The sequence below is a fragment of the Pterocles gutturalis genome, unplaced genomic scaffold (genome assembly GCF_000699245.1).
Source record: "Pterocles gutturalis isolate BGI_N339 unplaced genomic scaffold, ASM69924v1 scaffold1012, whole genome shotgun sequence".
Classification (NCBI taxonomy): domain Eukaryota; kingdom Metazoa; phylum Chordata; class Aves; order Pterocliformes; family Pteroclidae; genus Pterocles; species Pterocles gutturalis.
The window spans coordinates 20,464-36,370 of NW_010114913.1; the positions used below are offsets into that span (position 1 = coordinate 20,464).

Consider the following 15,907-nt stretch of genomic DNA (forward strand, 5'->3'; position numbering starts at 1 on the left):
CATGAGTGCAGCTGTTCACAAAGGCATATCTACACCAGAAATTTGCTTTCATAATTGAACGAGAGTATTGGCCTGAAGGTTGTATTGCTGCCATGGTTGGTGATACACAGGTTAATTCCATTTTAAATATATCAAGTCACAACAACATCACATCAGTCAAGTTAGTTCTACTTTAAATTGCTAATGTAGACATACCAAATATTATACTCACTGTTTATTCTTATATCTGAAATTAATTTTGTGATTCTAGACTAGTTAATTTACATGCCTAAATTATTATGTGTTATGTAGATTCATTGACTAGAGTTAGGGTATGATTTACTATGCAGTGAAAAATCAGTTGTATTCCTGATTAACGCAGTTTATCAGAAGTCTCCAATTTACCTTGACGGACTTAGATGCCACAGATTTGCAGGGTGAAATACAATCCCATGTTCAAGGAGATAGTGTAATCATTTAACCAAAGATACAAATCTTGATGCTCTCACTGTAAGATAAATATTGCTAAGCTACACTTGGCATGTATGTGCATACACTATCATCTAAGACATGGGGAAAAAAATGTCCTGTTGTGGTTTTGGGCTTTTTTTCATATAGGCTTTTAAAATTTCCTTTTTTAAACAGACATATCTCCTTCAGTCCACAGTTAGTTACAGATTGAAACACTCTTTGACATGTTTCTTTAAAACTGCTCCACTGTGCCTGTAAATCACACAAATGGTCAATTGTCTCCTGTTATTCATACCTGCACTTAGCAGCATTTTCAGTGGAGAAAATCAGCTCAACACTCAATTAATGCATGACATTTCTGTAATAGCAGAATCTGGGAATTTCCACTGCCTTGTCCCCCTTACCTGCCCTCAGTAGTAATTTGTGTACAGCACTGTGTGAGTCAGAGTCTGTGTGTATAAAGTCACTAAGGAAAGGAACACTATTTTTTGGATGTCACAAATAATTTTATGCTCTAATCTCAGGTTTAACTATTTAAAAAATAGACAAACATTTAGGTATTGCCAGGCATTTGGAAATCATTGCAAATACAGGTAAATATCCAGACAAAATGCTTCTGGCTAGACCATTTCTTTTACATCTTCATGTTCAGAATGCTTTAAGATTTCCGAAGGGTACAGAATGTAGCTCACGTACTCTAATGTCACTTCACTTGTTACTAGCAAAATTAATTAACCCAAGGGGAAAACACAGGGGATGGTCATAGAAGACACTTCCACTATATACAAAATTTCTGCAAGTCTGAATATGTTTTTTAAATACATAGCAGTTTCCTTGGGAGAATAGGTGAGAAAGAGAAGTTGAGAACACTTCAGGCCATAACCTCTCTGATAAACACACATACTCCTGTCAAACTGTTTCATTTTCCAATTAATTACAGAAATACTTTCTATACAGTTTATAATTCTGCTGTCTCTCTACTACGAAACAGGTTCCTTTTGCAGGTTTTTTTTCAAACCACTACTAATAAAATATTCTGTTTTGAATGCCTGGCTCAGAAATTATTATTTAATTTACTTTAGGTAATTTTTATTCAGTGAGCACAAAACACTTGACCAAATAACATGAATCTGAAAAAAGAAATTAGTTCCCATAAGAGTGTTTTCCAATAGAAGAGCTGTAGTCGTGTTTCTTACATACTTTAAATCAGTTAAATGTGCTTTCTTCCAAGCACTGACATTTTTTTAAAAGATACTCAGTTAATTTCATTCTCAAATATTGGCAAAAATGTCTTCAGCTGTAAGATCTCGGAGATGGGTTCATTTCTTTCCTGGTAAAAGTAAAGTCCAGTTAGCAGCTCCACATCCCGAACACGTGCAGAATGAGCCTGAACCCTTTCTTCAACCCATTCAGAAAGTGGTTTATTTTCCTGCCAAAACAAACAAGAACAGTGTTCAAACACATAAAAGGCATTCTGCTGCTTGGTGGTGTTTGAACTGGTTTGACAGACTAAAGTTGGTGAAACTTCATTCAAGTTTTCCTAGACATCTTTGCAGCCTTGCATTTAGGGTCTCATTTAAACAGAACCAAATGGATGTCCCATCTCCGCACCTCCAAAGTAACAGAGAAGCAAAATTATGCTGAAATGGCAAGTATGATTTTTAACTACGAAGTACAGTTGAGTCATATTTTAAACACACAAGTAAAGACAGCTTTAGTTAAGGTATAAAATAGCTGCAGCACTCAGGCTAGCCAAACAACAGGCACCTGACAACCTGAGCAAAGTCTTAACAGTAGCTCAGTCTTGATTGTTGGACAGCAATAATTATTGCTAGATAGACAGGGAAAACAATGGAAATGTAAGTACTAATCAGTCAAAAATGTTGTTTTTCAGTTCTTTTACTACAAAGGTTTTCTTGCAAACAGATGGTAATTTGCTTTTCCATTATCAATTTCTGCTTCTGACACAAATGGTTCACTAAATCTACATCACTGCAAGACACAATGAATATAAAGTACAATGATATTCGGGGTTTGTTGCTAAACTTTAGAAATAACAGATATTAATTTCTAAGGTATAAAGACTAATTAATTCAAATTATTTATATTGTATATTTAGTCAACTCTCAGCTACCAAAAAGATCACTGGCAGTTGTGGATTATCCACATCACAAATGAGGAGACACCCAACTTGTTTCTAAGAAGCACAAGTTTGTACCTGTCCAGAGTTATGAGTTCAAAGTTATAAATAAGCTACATAAACACAACTGTATTACTTTGAGGACCAGTTCAAGTCTGTGCAGCTACATTTGTGTGTGGGGAGACTGTAATACACACACTGAGCTAAGGAACCTTCTCCCTCCCAGAGTTTATGGAATAGACACTCAGCTGACTCAACAATTCATTACACTCCCCTAATTTATTTTGATTGCTACAAAACATGAGATTTACACTGTTAGTGGTAAGCATAGATTTTACTTAATTCAAGTGTGAATTTCAACTGCAGACCTATCCATCTAAATGCCTACTGTCTAATTTCTGCTTAGGCAGAACAAAGAATTAAGGGAATTCTTCTAGTTACACTGAAGGGAGTAACAGTCAAAGTGCCCCGATACCTCTGGAGTAAGTTTATCCTGTAGCCTACCATAAAGCTATCTCATCACCCTGTTGGCTGTGCTGCTGTTCTCAGCCCTTCTCAGGTGACAGCATTTCCAGGTCCTCTTATCAAACCCTCCTTTCTTCTTCCTTGCTTCCTATCAGCTTATTTGTTTCCAGCTGCACCTCCTGGAGCTTCTTGCTCTCCTAGTCACCGTTCTAGCTCTCAAGTCACTCTCAATTCATGGGGAATTAATTAATTAATCACTTAGACTTACAAAGATTCTCCAGATGACTGGATCTGACTGGGAATCAGTTCACAAAGCTCATTGGCACATGGGAGCTTAGAACTATACTTACAGCACAGCTTTCAGTGTTGTCAGGTCGATGAGGAATGATAAAAGACAAAGCATCCAAGGAGCCTGAACAGTTCAGTGGTGTATAGGACTTGTCCTTGCAGCTAGTCAGAACCATAAAGTAATGGGTTGGGACAGGGATTTCTGTATTGTTTACATGCCTATAAAACAAACATTAAGGGATTTATCTAGAGATCAAGCATTAAAACCACTGATACCATTAGTCATTTATAGAACATAGATCTTTCACTACTATATGACTTTTATTTACGTTATAATTTAAATTAATACCGATGGGATAGACAGCCTCACTATCTGTTTCATAAATAGCCAAACACTCGTGGATTAGTCCCTTTGTTACAAGCAGTCCCACTGAAACCAATAGGATTGCTTCCATCGTCAACACTCTATTTTGCCAAAGCCAGAGATCTCTACATCTGGAGGAGGCAGGATAGAGCATCATATCTGCCCTTCATTACATGAAGAATTTCAACCACATGAAACTGAATGGGAGAAGAGTGACATGAAAATTAGACTCTGGTTTCTTGCCAGCAAGAAATGCCAGAATGATGATTTATGGCTATATGCTATAGAAACTAGTTTAGGATACCTGATGCAGAATGTCTGCCTCCTGTTTCTGACTATTCCATGAACATGGTTACTTTTGTGTATAACCTTAGGAGGAACTGAATGCTTCACAAATTTACTGTATGCCTTCGGTATTCACCCAAACACCATCACTGAAATTATTATACTGCTTTGTATGACTGACTAACCATGCTGAATAAAACATGCTTATTCCAAACTGTAGGCAACATTATGTGGTCAACTGGGTATTACAACATTCTGCTCGGAAGGAAGTTCTAGTCTCTCCTCCCTTCCACCCTCCTACTTCGTGGCAGAGCTGATTTTCCCTTTCTCAAACCATTTTTGACAGATGTGGTATTAAGTCTAGCCTTGAATAAAACATCTCCAGTGACAGATTCAGATGTGCAGATTTCCCAGCACTTTTCTACTACATAAGTGTTCTTACTGTCACAAGGCATTTTCCCTATATTTGGAACAATATAAGTTGTTTATTCTTATTCTGTTTTTCTCTCCTTCTCTGCTCATTCACTAACATAAATAATTGCTCTTTATCTTTCATATTTCTCTTTTATAGATTTTATGTCTTCTCTTATTCCTGTTTCTCCACAGAGATGAATTTTTAAATGTATTTTGTTATGCTACCAGAGCTCACTGAAATGTACCTAGAATTTGTCAGACCTTCAAGTGACCTGTGTAAGCCATAGCTATGCAAAGGTACCACTCAGGAAAGTTACATTTTACATTCCCAGTTACATGAGTCAGTGAAGACAAACACAGAAATCTGATCTTTGATAGAACATATCAGTTTGAGACAACAGGGAGAAATAACAAACAGGTGAGTGAGCACAACATGAAAATGAGAAAATTATGCTTAATCACTTCTTCTGCATATTTACATGTCATATATTCTCCCAGTATTTCTGTTGCAGAGGCCCAAAAATCTAGGCATAAGTTTGGGACGCAAATTATTGTTCTGTATCTGTGCGTGCGTACATAGATACACATGTAACTGCAAAACTTTTTTCTCTTTACTGGAACTTCAACTTCTACTGTACTGTATCTGCTTGCAAGAGTATTTGCTGTTGTATGAGTAACAGTGGATGTAGTATTAAAAAGAGAATACTCCTTTCTCTTGTGATACTTGTTTCATGTTCTTTTTGAACAGAAGTTTCTTTGTGTGGAAATACAATGGGAAATAATTTGGAGTTTGACTTCTGTATTTTCCATGTACTTACAGCTTAATTTCATCAAGAGTATCAAAATGGCCATCATAATTGTAATCAAACACTGGTCCACTGATAACATTTACTCCATTCCTTTCTCTAGCATACTGCTGAAGAAGCACATTATGGAAATAGTCCCATATGTCTGTCATTAAAAGAAAATACAAGCATATTCAACACAAATTTGAAGTTATTTCACCACTAAAGAAAAAGAACTTATTTCCTTTTGCTATAGTTGAATAACAAAAAGTTCCAAACTAAATTGCCTGTAAAATCAAGTCTTTGTTACACAAAATTTGGATTTCATCAGAAGGGACATACTCTCACTCTCCATTGAAGGAGGCACAGTAAATGCTATTACAGCTCTGCAATCTGAAGCTGAAGCTACAATTCTAGAACTGAGAGGTCATTCGTTTCTGGCCTATCTGCTAGCACCTGCAACTGTGCCAATTAGTAGGAACTGAGAGAACAGCTTTGTGAGAGGAATATTTATTACCTGAGAATTAGTCTAAATCTAGAGAACTCATGTCAAATATCACAATTAGGCTTATTTCACAGATGTTATTTGAGGAAATAAAATTTGTACGATATAAGCTAGTGAGACTATTTGAATATTTACAGCTATCATGGCAAAAAAACCCAGATGAGTTTCGGGGTTTTAGGCATCCCCTATTGATTTATCTCTTGCTTATGGTCTAGAGTAACTTCTTGTAAGTTTAAATCTCTTGTAGAGTTTTCCTTGGAAAACTGGACTTTTTATAATGTCTTTGATTTACTTGGAAGATTAAAGCCACTCAGGTTTTCTGGATCTCTGGTTTTTATATGACATTAGTGAATGAATAAATGAGGTCTGAATGGATTTGAAAGGTAATTACACCATTGCTTTTCCTCCAGCTTTTTCCTTATGCAATTCCTCTTTCTACACCTTTGTCTAAAAATGAGCCTAGACCTAAGATCAAAACAGGATGATATGCAGCTGTAGAAAATTTCTTATTGTTGATTATGAACAAATGTGAGTCAGGCTGGATAGAAAGAGTAGTAGCTTACTGCACTTGTATAATAGAAACATCTGCCTGAAATAAATATTCAAAGATTAATACTGTCTGGTTTGAGTTTCTGCTTGATGAAACAGGCACTGTGTCAGGGCATTGTTTACAAACTTTTCCTGTCTTCTCTTGAGGCCTTGCAAAAGGAAATAAAAGTGCCATTTTCATTCACCCTGAGCATTTCCCCAGGGGGATATTTTAATGAGAGTTTCACAGCTAGCATTTATGTTAGGACAGTACACAGGAGATGAAGAGAAAATTCAGAACAGGTACACCTAAGCAGATTTCAGACAAGACTATACACAGGAAAAAATTGAACTTACATATAACTGTGTTTTAAAATTTCACATGTCTACTTTTAAAAAGTTCTAAACATATTTGTACAAGATTGGCATACACTGCAGGCCATGCATTCATGTTTTTAAGTCCTTGTCATAGCTTTATTAAATCCAGAACCATAATTACAGAAAATTAATCAAAATTAATCAAAACTTTGCAACCTACCTCTGAAAGCTCTATACATGGGAACAATATTGCTGGTGAGTAAGGCATCATACTGGTCAAGGGCAGATGAATTGAAGTCTATATCAAAGAGCAAAGTATAAATTAATGACATACTATACAACGACAAATTTGATTCATATGTCACTATAAATTGCAGGTACATGTAATTCAATTATATTTTACATTTGATTATGAGGGTATGATCCTACTGCAAACATATCTCCAAAATTGTTTATACAATCTGTTCGATAATTATCAGATTTGACAATAGGAAATTAATATTCGCACAAAGGAAGAGGGACAGCCCTTCACTCCAACCCTTTACATCTTTCCAACCAGTTTTCATCACATTCAAGCTGTTCCATTTTTTAAAGAAAAACCCAAATGTTCTAAACTGAAAATATATAGATACAAGTAGCAGCTGTCCTGCTTTTGGTCAGTCTACAAACACTGGAAACCTTTTTCTGCCCAACCTCCTGATCTGAAGAAGTTTGTTTTGGTGTTTGGGTATATGTTTAAACATAAACCCACATCCAGCTGATTAAGACTTTCTAAGCTCTAGCTATAAAAAGAACCATGCTCACTGGGAGGATAGAGGAAACTGCGGGTGAAGGTCAGCCCTTCTGGGTAGTTGGAACAATTTTGGCTCCAAGCAACAGGGATTCTAACATCAGCCCGCAGACAGTCTGAAAGAGTGGGAGGAAGAGGAGACGTGTTTTCCTGTGAAAAGGGAAAAAAAAAAAAAAGCATTACACCCACGGCTGTGGCTAACCCAATGCTTTGTATGGTTTTAACTTTCTAGAATGGACTTCATTGAATCTTCTCCTATTTTCACAGTGAATCAGGCCAATGCAAGTAATGGACACTGATGTTTTCTGCCTAGTTTTTTTCCTCTACTTCTGTTTTTAGGTAATTCAGGGAAATCCTTATGCAGCACATAAAATTGTAGTAGCAAAATAAGGTTATACCTTAGGCAAAACAAGTGACAAGTTTGGCTCACTCATCACTTTTACATATTTCTGGAAACACAAACTTGATGTCACACCCTCCTGGAAAGCAGCTAGTATATAAAGATGACGATATTGCCTCATCTTAGCATCTGCGGATGTTATCTCCGTAATAAGAGTCTGTGCTGCTGAAGCGTTAAAGCTAAATAAATTAAAGAGTAAATTCAGTACATTTTACTGGCTAGCTTCACTAACTTCACTGAGACATGTTAACATGCACAGTAGCTAAGATGTGGCCAAAAGAGATTCTGATGAGTATAATTGTTTCTGTAACCTTTACTTGATTTTTCTATAACCTTTTCTATAACCTTAATCATAATTTTACGACAGCATTAACTAGAACATCAGAATATGCTTTTCTGTGTTTAACTGCATTTTCTTTTTCATACTCATTTACATGTAATTTATATTAATTTTGGTAAGAATGGAACATATGTATTTGCTTTATACCTTTATAAACGGTATGTAAACATCCACATTGATTTTCAGTACATTGTTTATTTTGATTGGTTAAAACTGAGCAGAAATAAAGAACTGGAATGTTCTTTTTGTGCTTATTTGTACTCCTTGATTTAATTTTTTTTACTTACTTTAATGAGAATTCCTATAGATGCCCATATTATGGTCAGATTATATATTAATGGAAAATACATGTACCACATGCAATGAAATATGAAATATAAAAGACAAGAGACTGCCTTTGCCACCTGAACAGATAAGCTGTCATTGTCAAGCAAGTGTACATCCCAATACAAAAATAACATTCATTTAATTTTAGCAATATGTCCTTTGTAGTGTCCAAATCAATAAGTCAGGGTTAATGGATCAGGGTCACTGAAGAAACCAGTATTTCAAACTTAATAATTGAGTCGTGATATTCAACAATGGCTTCAACTTCCTTATGGTCTCTGAAGGGAAACCTGAATCAAAGTAACAAAGGTCTGAATAAACATGCCAAGGACTGTCCTGGAGAGAACTTCATTCTTCTCACTAAATACAGTGGTCACACTTGATGTTACCAAAATACAGCTGGGAAGCTACTTCTGTCCCATAACGTGAATCTGGGTTATGAATAGCATTCACATTTTCTCTGCCTTGAAGCAATGAGGACACCACTCAACTCACTTCTCATTATTTCATATTTCTTAAAGATAACTATATGAGCTATGAGCTCTAATCCAAGCGCCAAGGCAGAAGGACAGTATTTTAGAGCTGTCTGTCTGTCACTTATGTAATACATCATATAGCCTCTATTTTCACAAACATTTCCTTACGTTTAGGAGATGAAGGCTGCTCATGGCTATTTCAATTGGACATCACTGGAGAAAATTCTCCACCCGAAGAAATGAGGATTCATAATGAACCTATGAACTCTCAAAATACTGAAAGAGCAACCACTCAATATTTCTGCTTGTATTTCAAGGATCTAAAAGTCAGCAAGTAAACAATATCAAAAGCTGTTGAGAGATGAGAATGGCTATGTCTGTGTCACCTTTTAGACAATGAGATCAATAGTTAATGCAAGCCATATTGCTAATGCTTTGTGAACTAATACACTCACTCTGCCACTACCTTTCTTCATTTCTGTTCCTCAAAATAGAGGAATAAGCTATTTTTAAACAGATTGTCTATCAATAAGAATACAACGATTCTCAAATAAGCTGTTGAAAGTGCTCATTTATTAAGAAATAAGATTTTGACAGGGATAGCCACCACCTCAGAACTTCAGAATCAGAAAAAAACATTCATCACCAATTCACCACTTTCGCATTTTGTCTCCTTGTCTTTCAGGTCAGAAAACCATTTTGTCTTCTGAAGAAAACAGTTACAACTGAAAAATGGCTTTGCCTATTGCATCATGCATTATCTTTTCAGATACAAGTTATTGTCTTTTGATGAGCTAGTAATTAATGTTAAGATTAATGAGTTATTTGCATTACATGACAGAATTTAAGCATGTGCTGTGGCCTGTCATGTCAACCTCAGCCACCTCCGGGAATCTTTTTTCAGTAGTCAAGAAGAAAAAATGCTAAACCACAAAAAACAAAACTCCCATAATCCCCAGCACACTGAGCTTTAGTTGCAAAAATCCCAGTGATTTAAACAAGTCTCATTGCTGTTTTCATCTAACTTCAGGATAGATTAGATTGTTATACATTTTCATACATTTTTATAGTAAAATTCAGTGATTCTACACAGCAAAGCTACTTAAATTCCACAGGTGTCTGCAGGCAGGTGGAGGGACTATCTTTTTGCAAGAAAATCTGCCTTCCTCCCTGGCAGACGAGTATAAAACCTCAAGAAAACAAATGGCCTTCAATCTTAAATTTTCCTTTGACTTAGAATACTGAGTAACCAAAACTCTATCTGACATAATTTATTTAAGATCTGTAACTATATATATTCATAATGTCCCTGATTCTGATATACCATGCAAGTGCATGATCAGACAGTCCAGTTTCAAAACTTCCAAATCACACAAAGCCAGCAGAACTCCAGCCTGCATCATCTGTTTTACTGTTTAAGTTCTTCTTTATAGCTACCTAATGTCAAGAAATGCCCCACCTTACCAATTGTGTAAATCACTGCACAGGCTTTATCCACAACATAAATAACCTAGGATGCAATAAAAATTTTGTAGAAATTGCATTTTCTGTCATTCCCAAGTATTGTAGCCAAAGCTTACAGTCAAAGGCATCAGCTCTATCCCTCTGTCCTTCCACTGCTGTTAAAATTTATAAAGCTTTTTTTCTCTTGATTAGTACATATTGTAATAAATAATTGTGGTATCACCTTACTGTCTAAGGTAAGTCAATGAGTGAGCTCTTACACTTATAACCTTTCGCCGTTGTGTCTCCGAGAGTGTTATAGAGGAAATTTATTCTTTCCTATTCCTTCTGTAGAAAATATACATCATTAGAGTCTGCTGTGAACTGTACCCTCCAATACTTCAGTCTCAACCATTCGCTGCTTCCCACAATGCTGCATAAACCACTATAAGAAATTCCCACAAATACATATTTCTGTTGATTTGGATGTTATATTGAGCAAGAACTTTCTTTATATACTTATTTTCCAAGTGAGTATTTGGTTTTCGACAAAGGAAAATGTTTGAAAAGTTATTTGTTTTTTTTGATCTTTTTGCTACTGGTGCTGAAATATTAAAAATACTCCAGCTCTGGTGGGACTTTTTAATCTTTTTAAAGCAAAATCAGAAAAAAATCTGCCCACAATTAACTGGTTTTCTTTAGGGTAATGCACTTTATAGTAAGGTATAAGAGCAGATCTTCAAATATGGTTAATTAAAAACAATCTTTGTTGAAATGAACATTGGTTTCACTGGACTTTAAGCCTTTTTAGAGTTGGATTTGTGATCCTTTATCCAGATTGTGAAAAATCAGTAGAAAGTATAGAGTAAAACTTGCTGAAATACTAGCATTCTAGCAGTATATATTTGATTAAAATAATTTCCCCATATTTGTACTGATAAAATAAGAAATCATGTAGACATCAGTAACAGTTCTCTTCAGACATAAAATTCAATTTAAAAGTTATTTCCTCAGGGCAACTTAGAAAAAGGGACAAATTATAGGAGGAATTAAGCCCATGAATGTCCACTAGTTTATTGACCCTGAAAACTCAAACAATTTATTCCAGAGCCACATACCCTTAAACTCACAGAGGTTCATTCATGTAGAATTATACTTTTCAGAAATTATGTAATGTAATAGGGAGCAAATGAACAGAATATACAGAAGCATGCATTAGTACAAACTGTCTTGCAGAGTTGTACAAAGGCTTGCTAATAGTAAAAAGATAATGATATTCATAGGAAAGCTTAAAAGCTTCTGATGTTGGAAATCACAGACTGCTTTTCCTCAGGAATTGACAGGCAATTTGGAGCAGTGTCTTGACAGCTTATTCCTTTTACAAAACAGCCTTAATGGAACAAGCTTACCAGCAGCTCTATTCTACATCTTTTGTGTCCCTAACAGATGGCCATTCCCAATTTTTTAAACAATATTTTAAGACAGTCGAAATTTAAAAGATATCAAAGACACTTTTCCAGACATAATGGCCTTAGTAGCATGAACCACATTTTCAAACCATTACATTACATATTTAAGAGTATGGATATTTGATAACCTACAGGCTTATTCACAGTGTATGCAGTCCACAGTGGCATCCGGATATCATAGCTGTATCCACTCACATACTGATGATGGGAAAGGAGGCAGTAGACATTTTTCTTCTGAAGAACTTTGGGTCTCCCATATGGCAAATGATATGAGTTTGCCTTGTTTACTAAAATTTAAATAATGATTAGTGATTCATTCTTGTATAACATTTTTGGATGGTACAAAGGTTTAAGAGAGCAGAGAAAAAATGTAAATAAAAACATTAATAAATACAAATAAAACCAACAGTAAACATGGGCATGTGTTTCTTTAAGCTCTTGGCTTATGAGTGGAATAAAAAAAGTAGAAATAGTTTTCATATTATGTTCAATGTACAAAGGCCAAGGAAATATACCAGACTTGCAAATTCTTGCTTCTTTGCAATTTCATAACAATATATAACTTTTAAACTTGTCTTGCCAGTGGAGTGAAATTTACATCTTTTTTGGCTAGGAAGCATTACAATGCATCCTAAAATTTCCAGAAACCCCATTAAAAAAAGAACACAGAAACATCTGTGGGATTTTTTGATCAAAGTTTCAAAGTTATGATTACAAGGTACAGAGCAAGAGTTATGGCATATAGCCTGGAAATGTCCAGGTTTTCCCCAAAGACCACTGAAACCTGTATGGTTTTTTCCAAGATTTTAATGCCATTCAGATTCCTATGCATAAATGTTGCTATAACAATATCAATTAGCATTTTTTAAAGAAATTTAAAGAAAAAAGAAATTCAAAGTTATGCTTCTGACTTGGCTTTCTATTTCACTTTAAATTGTAATTAACATTGCAAAAATTCCCACTGAAACCAATAATATAAAATCTAAACCAGGCATAGATGTAAAAATATTTCTGTCCTTTTCATTTCTTGCTACTTACTTTCTTCTGTGGTGAGATTTAACCTCTCATTTAGTACTGAAACATCTGTTATCTGTAAAACATAAGAGAATTTTTCAGAACAAATCCATAGGTTAGAAAAACTAAAGAAAAGAGAACATATTTGACAAAGATGATTAAAAGATCCCAGAAGCCCCTACTTACATTAATGCATGTGCATCCCAGTTTATCTATGGGAGTCAGATGGGAAACCGGACATGAAGAAGGAGATGAGTCTTCTTTTGCATGTGAAGGACTGTAAAAAGGTTTTTTTAAGAGGTGATTCAAGCTGCCACGTGTTCCATTATTTGGTGCTGGTGTAATACGCAGCAAATCTGTTGAAACGTTTGAAATTTGCAAACATATTTTAAGACTAAAATAGTATTTTTAAAAGTCATTATCCTTCCAATTCTATGCATTTCCTATGCATCATTCTAAATATAGAAGAAATAGCTTATTCTGTTATCTAAACTACTATGGTAACTACTATCAACAACTTGCAATTTTCTAGGTATGAAGGTTCATTACTATCTTCCACTGCAACAAGATTTAGTAATTATATATTTGAGTACTGTTTTATACATTTTCATAACATTCACAAGATTAGATGATTTAATGCAGAGTACAAATGTGATTCCAAATGCATCATGACATTGCGAAGCATACTAGCCTATTGCATTTTTGTGTGATACTTTAATCCATATTTTCTGAGGCACATACTTCCTAATTGCTCACTGCCAGGACTGCAATGGTCCATCTAAAGTTATGAGCAAGAGCAGTAACTCTCTAGAAGATTCTTGTCCTACAATTATTCCACATGCACCATTTCAACAGCAAGCCCATGTGGCAAGAGAGCTTCTCCCTGATTCCTTAGTGGAATCCTTCTGCAATCAGAAACAACCTTCAAAGCAGAACATTTTTTGGCAGTTATTCTTTTAGCACTGTACAGAAGGCAAAAGAGGATGGCTTCAGTGTTTTGTGTGAAAAACCTGGCTTCTAAATGAATTGATTCAACTTGTAGTTACTCCTCTTTTAGCTCTTACAGCACTGGTATTTGAAAACAGTGTTGGTTTATAATCTAAAGTACTGGATTGTTTCTACTCACCACAAATAAGGTTGTAAACCTCGATGTTTTCAAAAGCATCCACTTCTGTTTTCTCTTTAAAGCTTGGGCCATATGCTAAGAAAATAGCCTAGATTGTAATAAAACAGAAGTTGTTAACTAAGGAAATCCAAATTCAAAAACATTTCAGTTGCATTTTATGGAAAAAGGGACACTGGAACAAAATATAGTCTTTTCATAGTAATAAAAGTTAAAATGCAGGATTGTTCTGGTAAAGAAGGCAAATTTTGCCCATTGTATACAATTTGAAGAAAAATGCAAAACATAAAGTCATTTCTCAGGATACTTTTTACTATATCATTAGTCAGGGGGGTGTTCTTTAAAAATATTAAAAATATTTTTGATGCATACTTTAAAAATTATTGTTTGCTACATTTCAAATTCACACCTTTTAATATTTTCTTTTCAACAGCCAGTAACACTACCATTTCAACAAATGCAGAGTTATGACACTCACAGATCCTATCTAAATGCTAATACTGATCCAGAAATATAAGCATTTGGGGGAAGAGGTTTGGCTGGTTGGTTGGTTTTTTTAATACATGTTGCATTCTCAAAAGTCTTTCGGTCACTGAAGAGCCTATAGCCGTGGCTAAACCAAGGAGGAGGGAACTGCAGAAACCCATCCCAAGCTCAGCAGAGACCTGCATCAGTAGCACCAAAGGTACAATATAGTGCTGGGAAGCCTTTGCTGGGGTCTGCAAGCATTGTAGCAGAACACTGATACTACTTACAGTCTCATGTTAGTTTCTATTACTTTATAAGCCTCCAGAGCTGCCTGCCATAAGATACAGGAAACATGACTAAACAGGACAATGATGTGTTCTCAAATCATATTCTTATGTTCCCATAATAGCAAAAGAATTTTAAATTTATTTTAAAAAGACAACATTAAGACATTTTCTGCTTTATAAATAAAAAATTTTCCTCAGTTGTTGTGCCACCAGTATAAGGTTATCTATGATTAAGTTTTCCATGTTAACCAGAATTTACCTTTTCGTGTCATGCAAACATTGAGCACCATTCTACCCAGTATATTGACATATGGTTTTAATACAGTTGTGAAGATCTGGAAGAATCTGCTTCTTAGGCACAGAATATGGGACTAGTGGCAGCATGCTTAATATTACTTAAAGGTTCACATCACAGAAAGTACAGGAGAAACCAAAAGCTCAAGACCTCAAAATATTTTCACTATAACTAGAAGTCACAATGAGATGAAACTGCAACACAGGCTATACCAACATACACATACTAATGCCTTTTTTTGCTCTGATGATATGATTAAGTCTTTTAAGATACAATCACAGACAATGAGATTTATTTTATTTGAGCGCACAGAATCTCAGATGCTCAACTGAACTCCCAGAGCCTATGGAGATTTTTCAGTTATTGCTTCAGTAGAAGAATGAAAGAATTAAAGAATTCACTGCGCCACAGCTAAACACAGTATGCTTGGTTTACTGTAGTCTATCTGGCTCCATGGAGTTAAGGTGAGCCCAGACAAGTTTTACTACAGGATCCCAAGGAAGCAGGCCTCGAACACATTGATGAAAGGCAATATGTGTATGTGGACCCAGTATGTGTTCACAGTTTACATGTCTGGGTGACATGGAAGAAAAAGCACACTGCAAAAACTATCACATATTCTATATTCTGGTGGTTCACCGAACGCATTGTAATTTTCTGTATAAGAAGGTGCATGACTTCAACAGAAATCATCTTACCTCCATACTTTTAAATTCATTGTTATAGCCATGGTTACCCCCATCACAAAATGTGTAACTTTCATCCCTAAGGAGAAATCATCATACAGTGTAAATAAAAATGGCACAAATAGAACCAGTTAATAACAGTCATCCTGAATCACTGGACTCTGGGTCATGTCTTAAGAAATTACTCTGGCATAATATTGCACTACTTCTTGCTTATCCGCTGTCACTTTTATGAAGATCTTTCTCC

The 15,907-nt window shown here is 35.3% G+C and overlaps 1 protein-coding gene across 1 annotated transcript in view; it reads right to left on the reverse strand.

Moving 5' to 3' along the window:
* Positions 1-1,651: 1,651 nt before the first annotated feature.
* ENPP3 (ectonucleotide pyrophosphatase/phosphodiesterase 3) overlaps positions 1,652-15,907 on the reverse strand; it is a 40,770-nt gene continuing 26,514 nt past the window's right edge. The window contains exons 16-25 of the mRNA XM_010074954.1: positions 15,673-15,739; positions 13,928-14,015; positions 12,988-13,157; positions 12,826-12,877; positions 11,920-12,074; positions 7,347-7,482; positions 6,763-6,840; positions 5,225-5,357; positions 3,406-3,562; positions 1,652-1,879 (exon numbers count right to left, since the gene is read on the reverse strand). Coding sequence (XP_010073256.1) covers positions 1,706-1,879; positions 3,406-3,562; positions 5,225-5,357; positions 6,763-6,840; positions 7,347-7,482; positions 11,920-12,074; positions 12,826-12,877; positions 12,988-13,157; positions 13,928-14,015; positions 15,673-15,739 — 1,210 coding nt within the window. The 3' untranslated portion in view covers positions 1,652-1,705. The remainder of the gene's footprint in view (positions 1,880-3,405; positions 3,563-5,224; positions 5,358-6,762; positions 6,841-7,346; positions 7,483-11,919; positions 12,075-12,825; positions 12,878-12,987; positions 13,158-13,927; positions 14,016-15,672; positions 15,740-15,907) is intronic.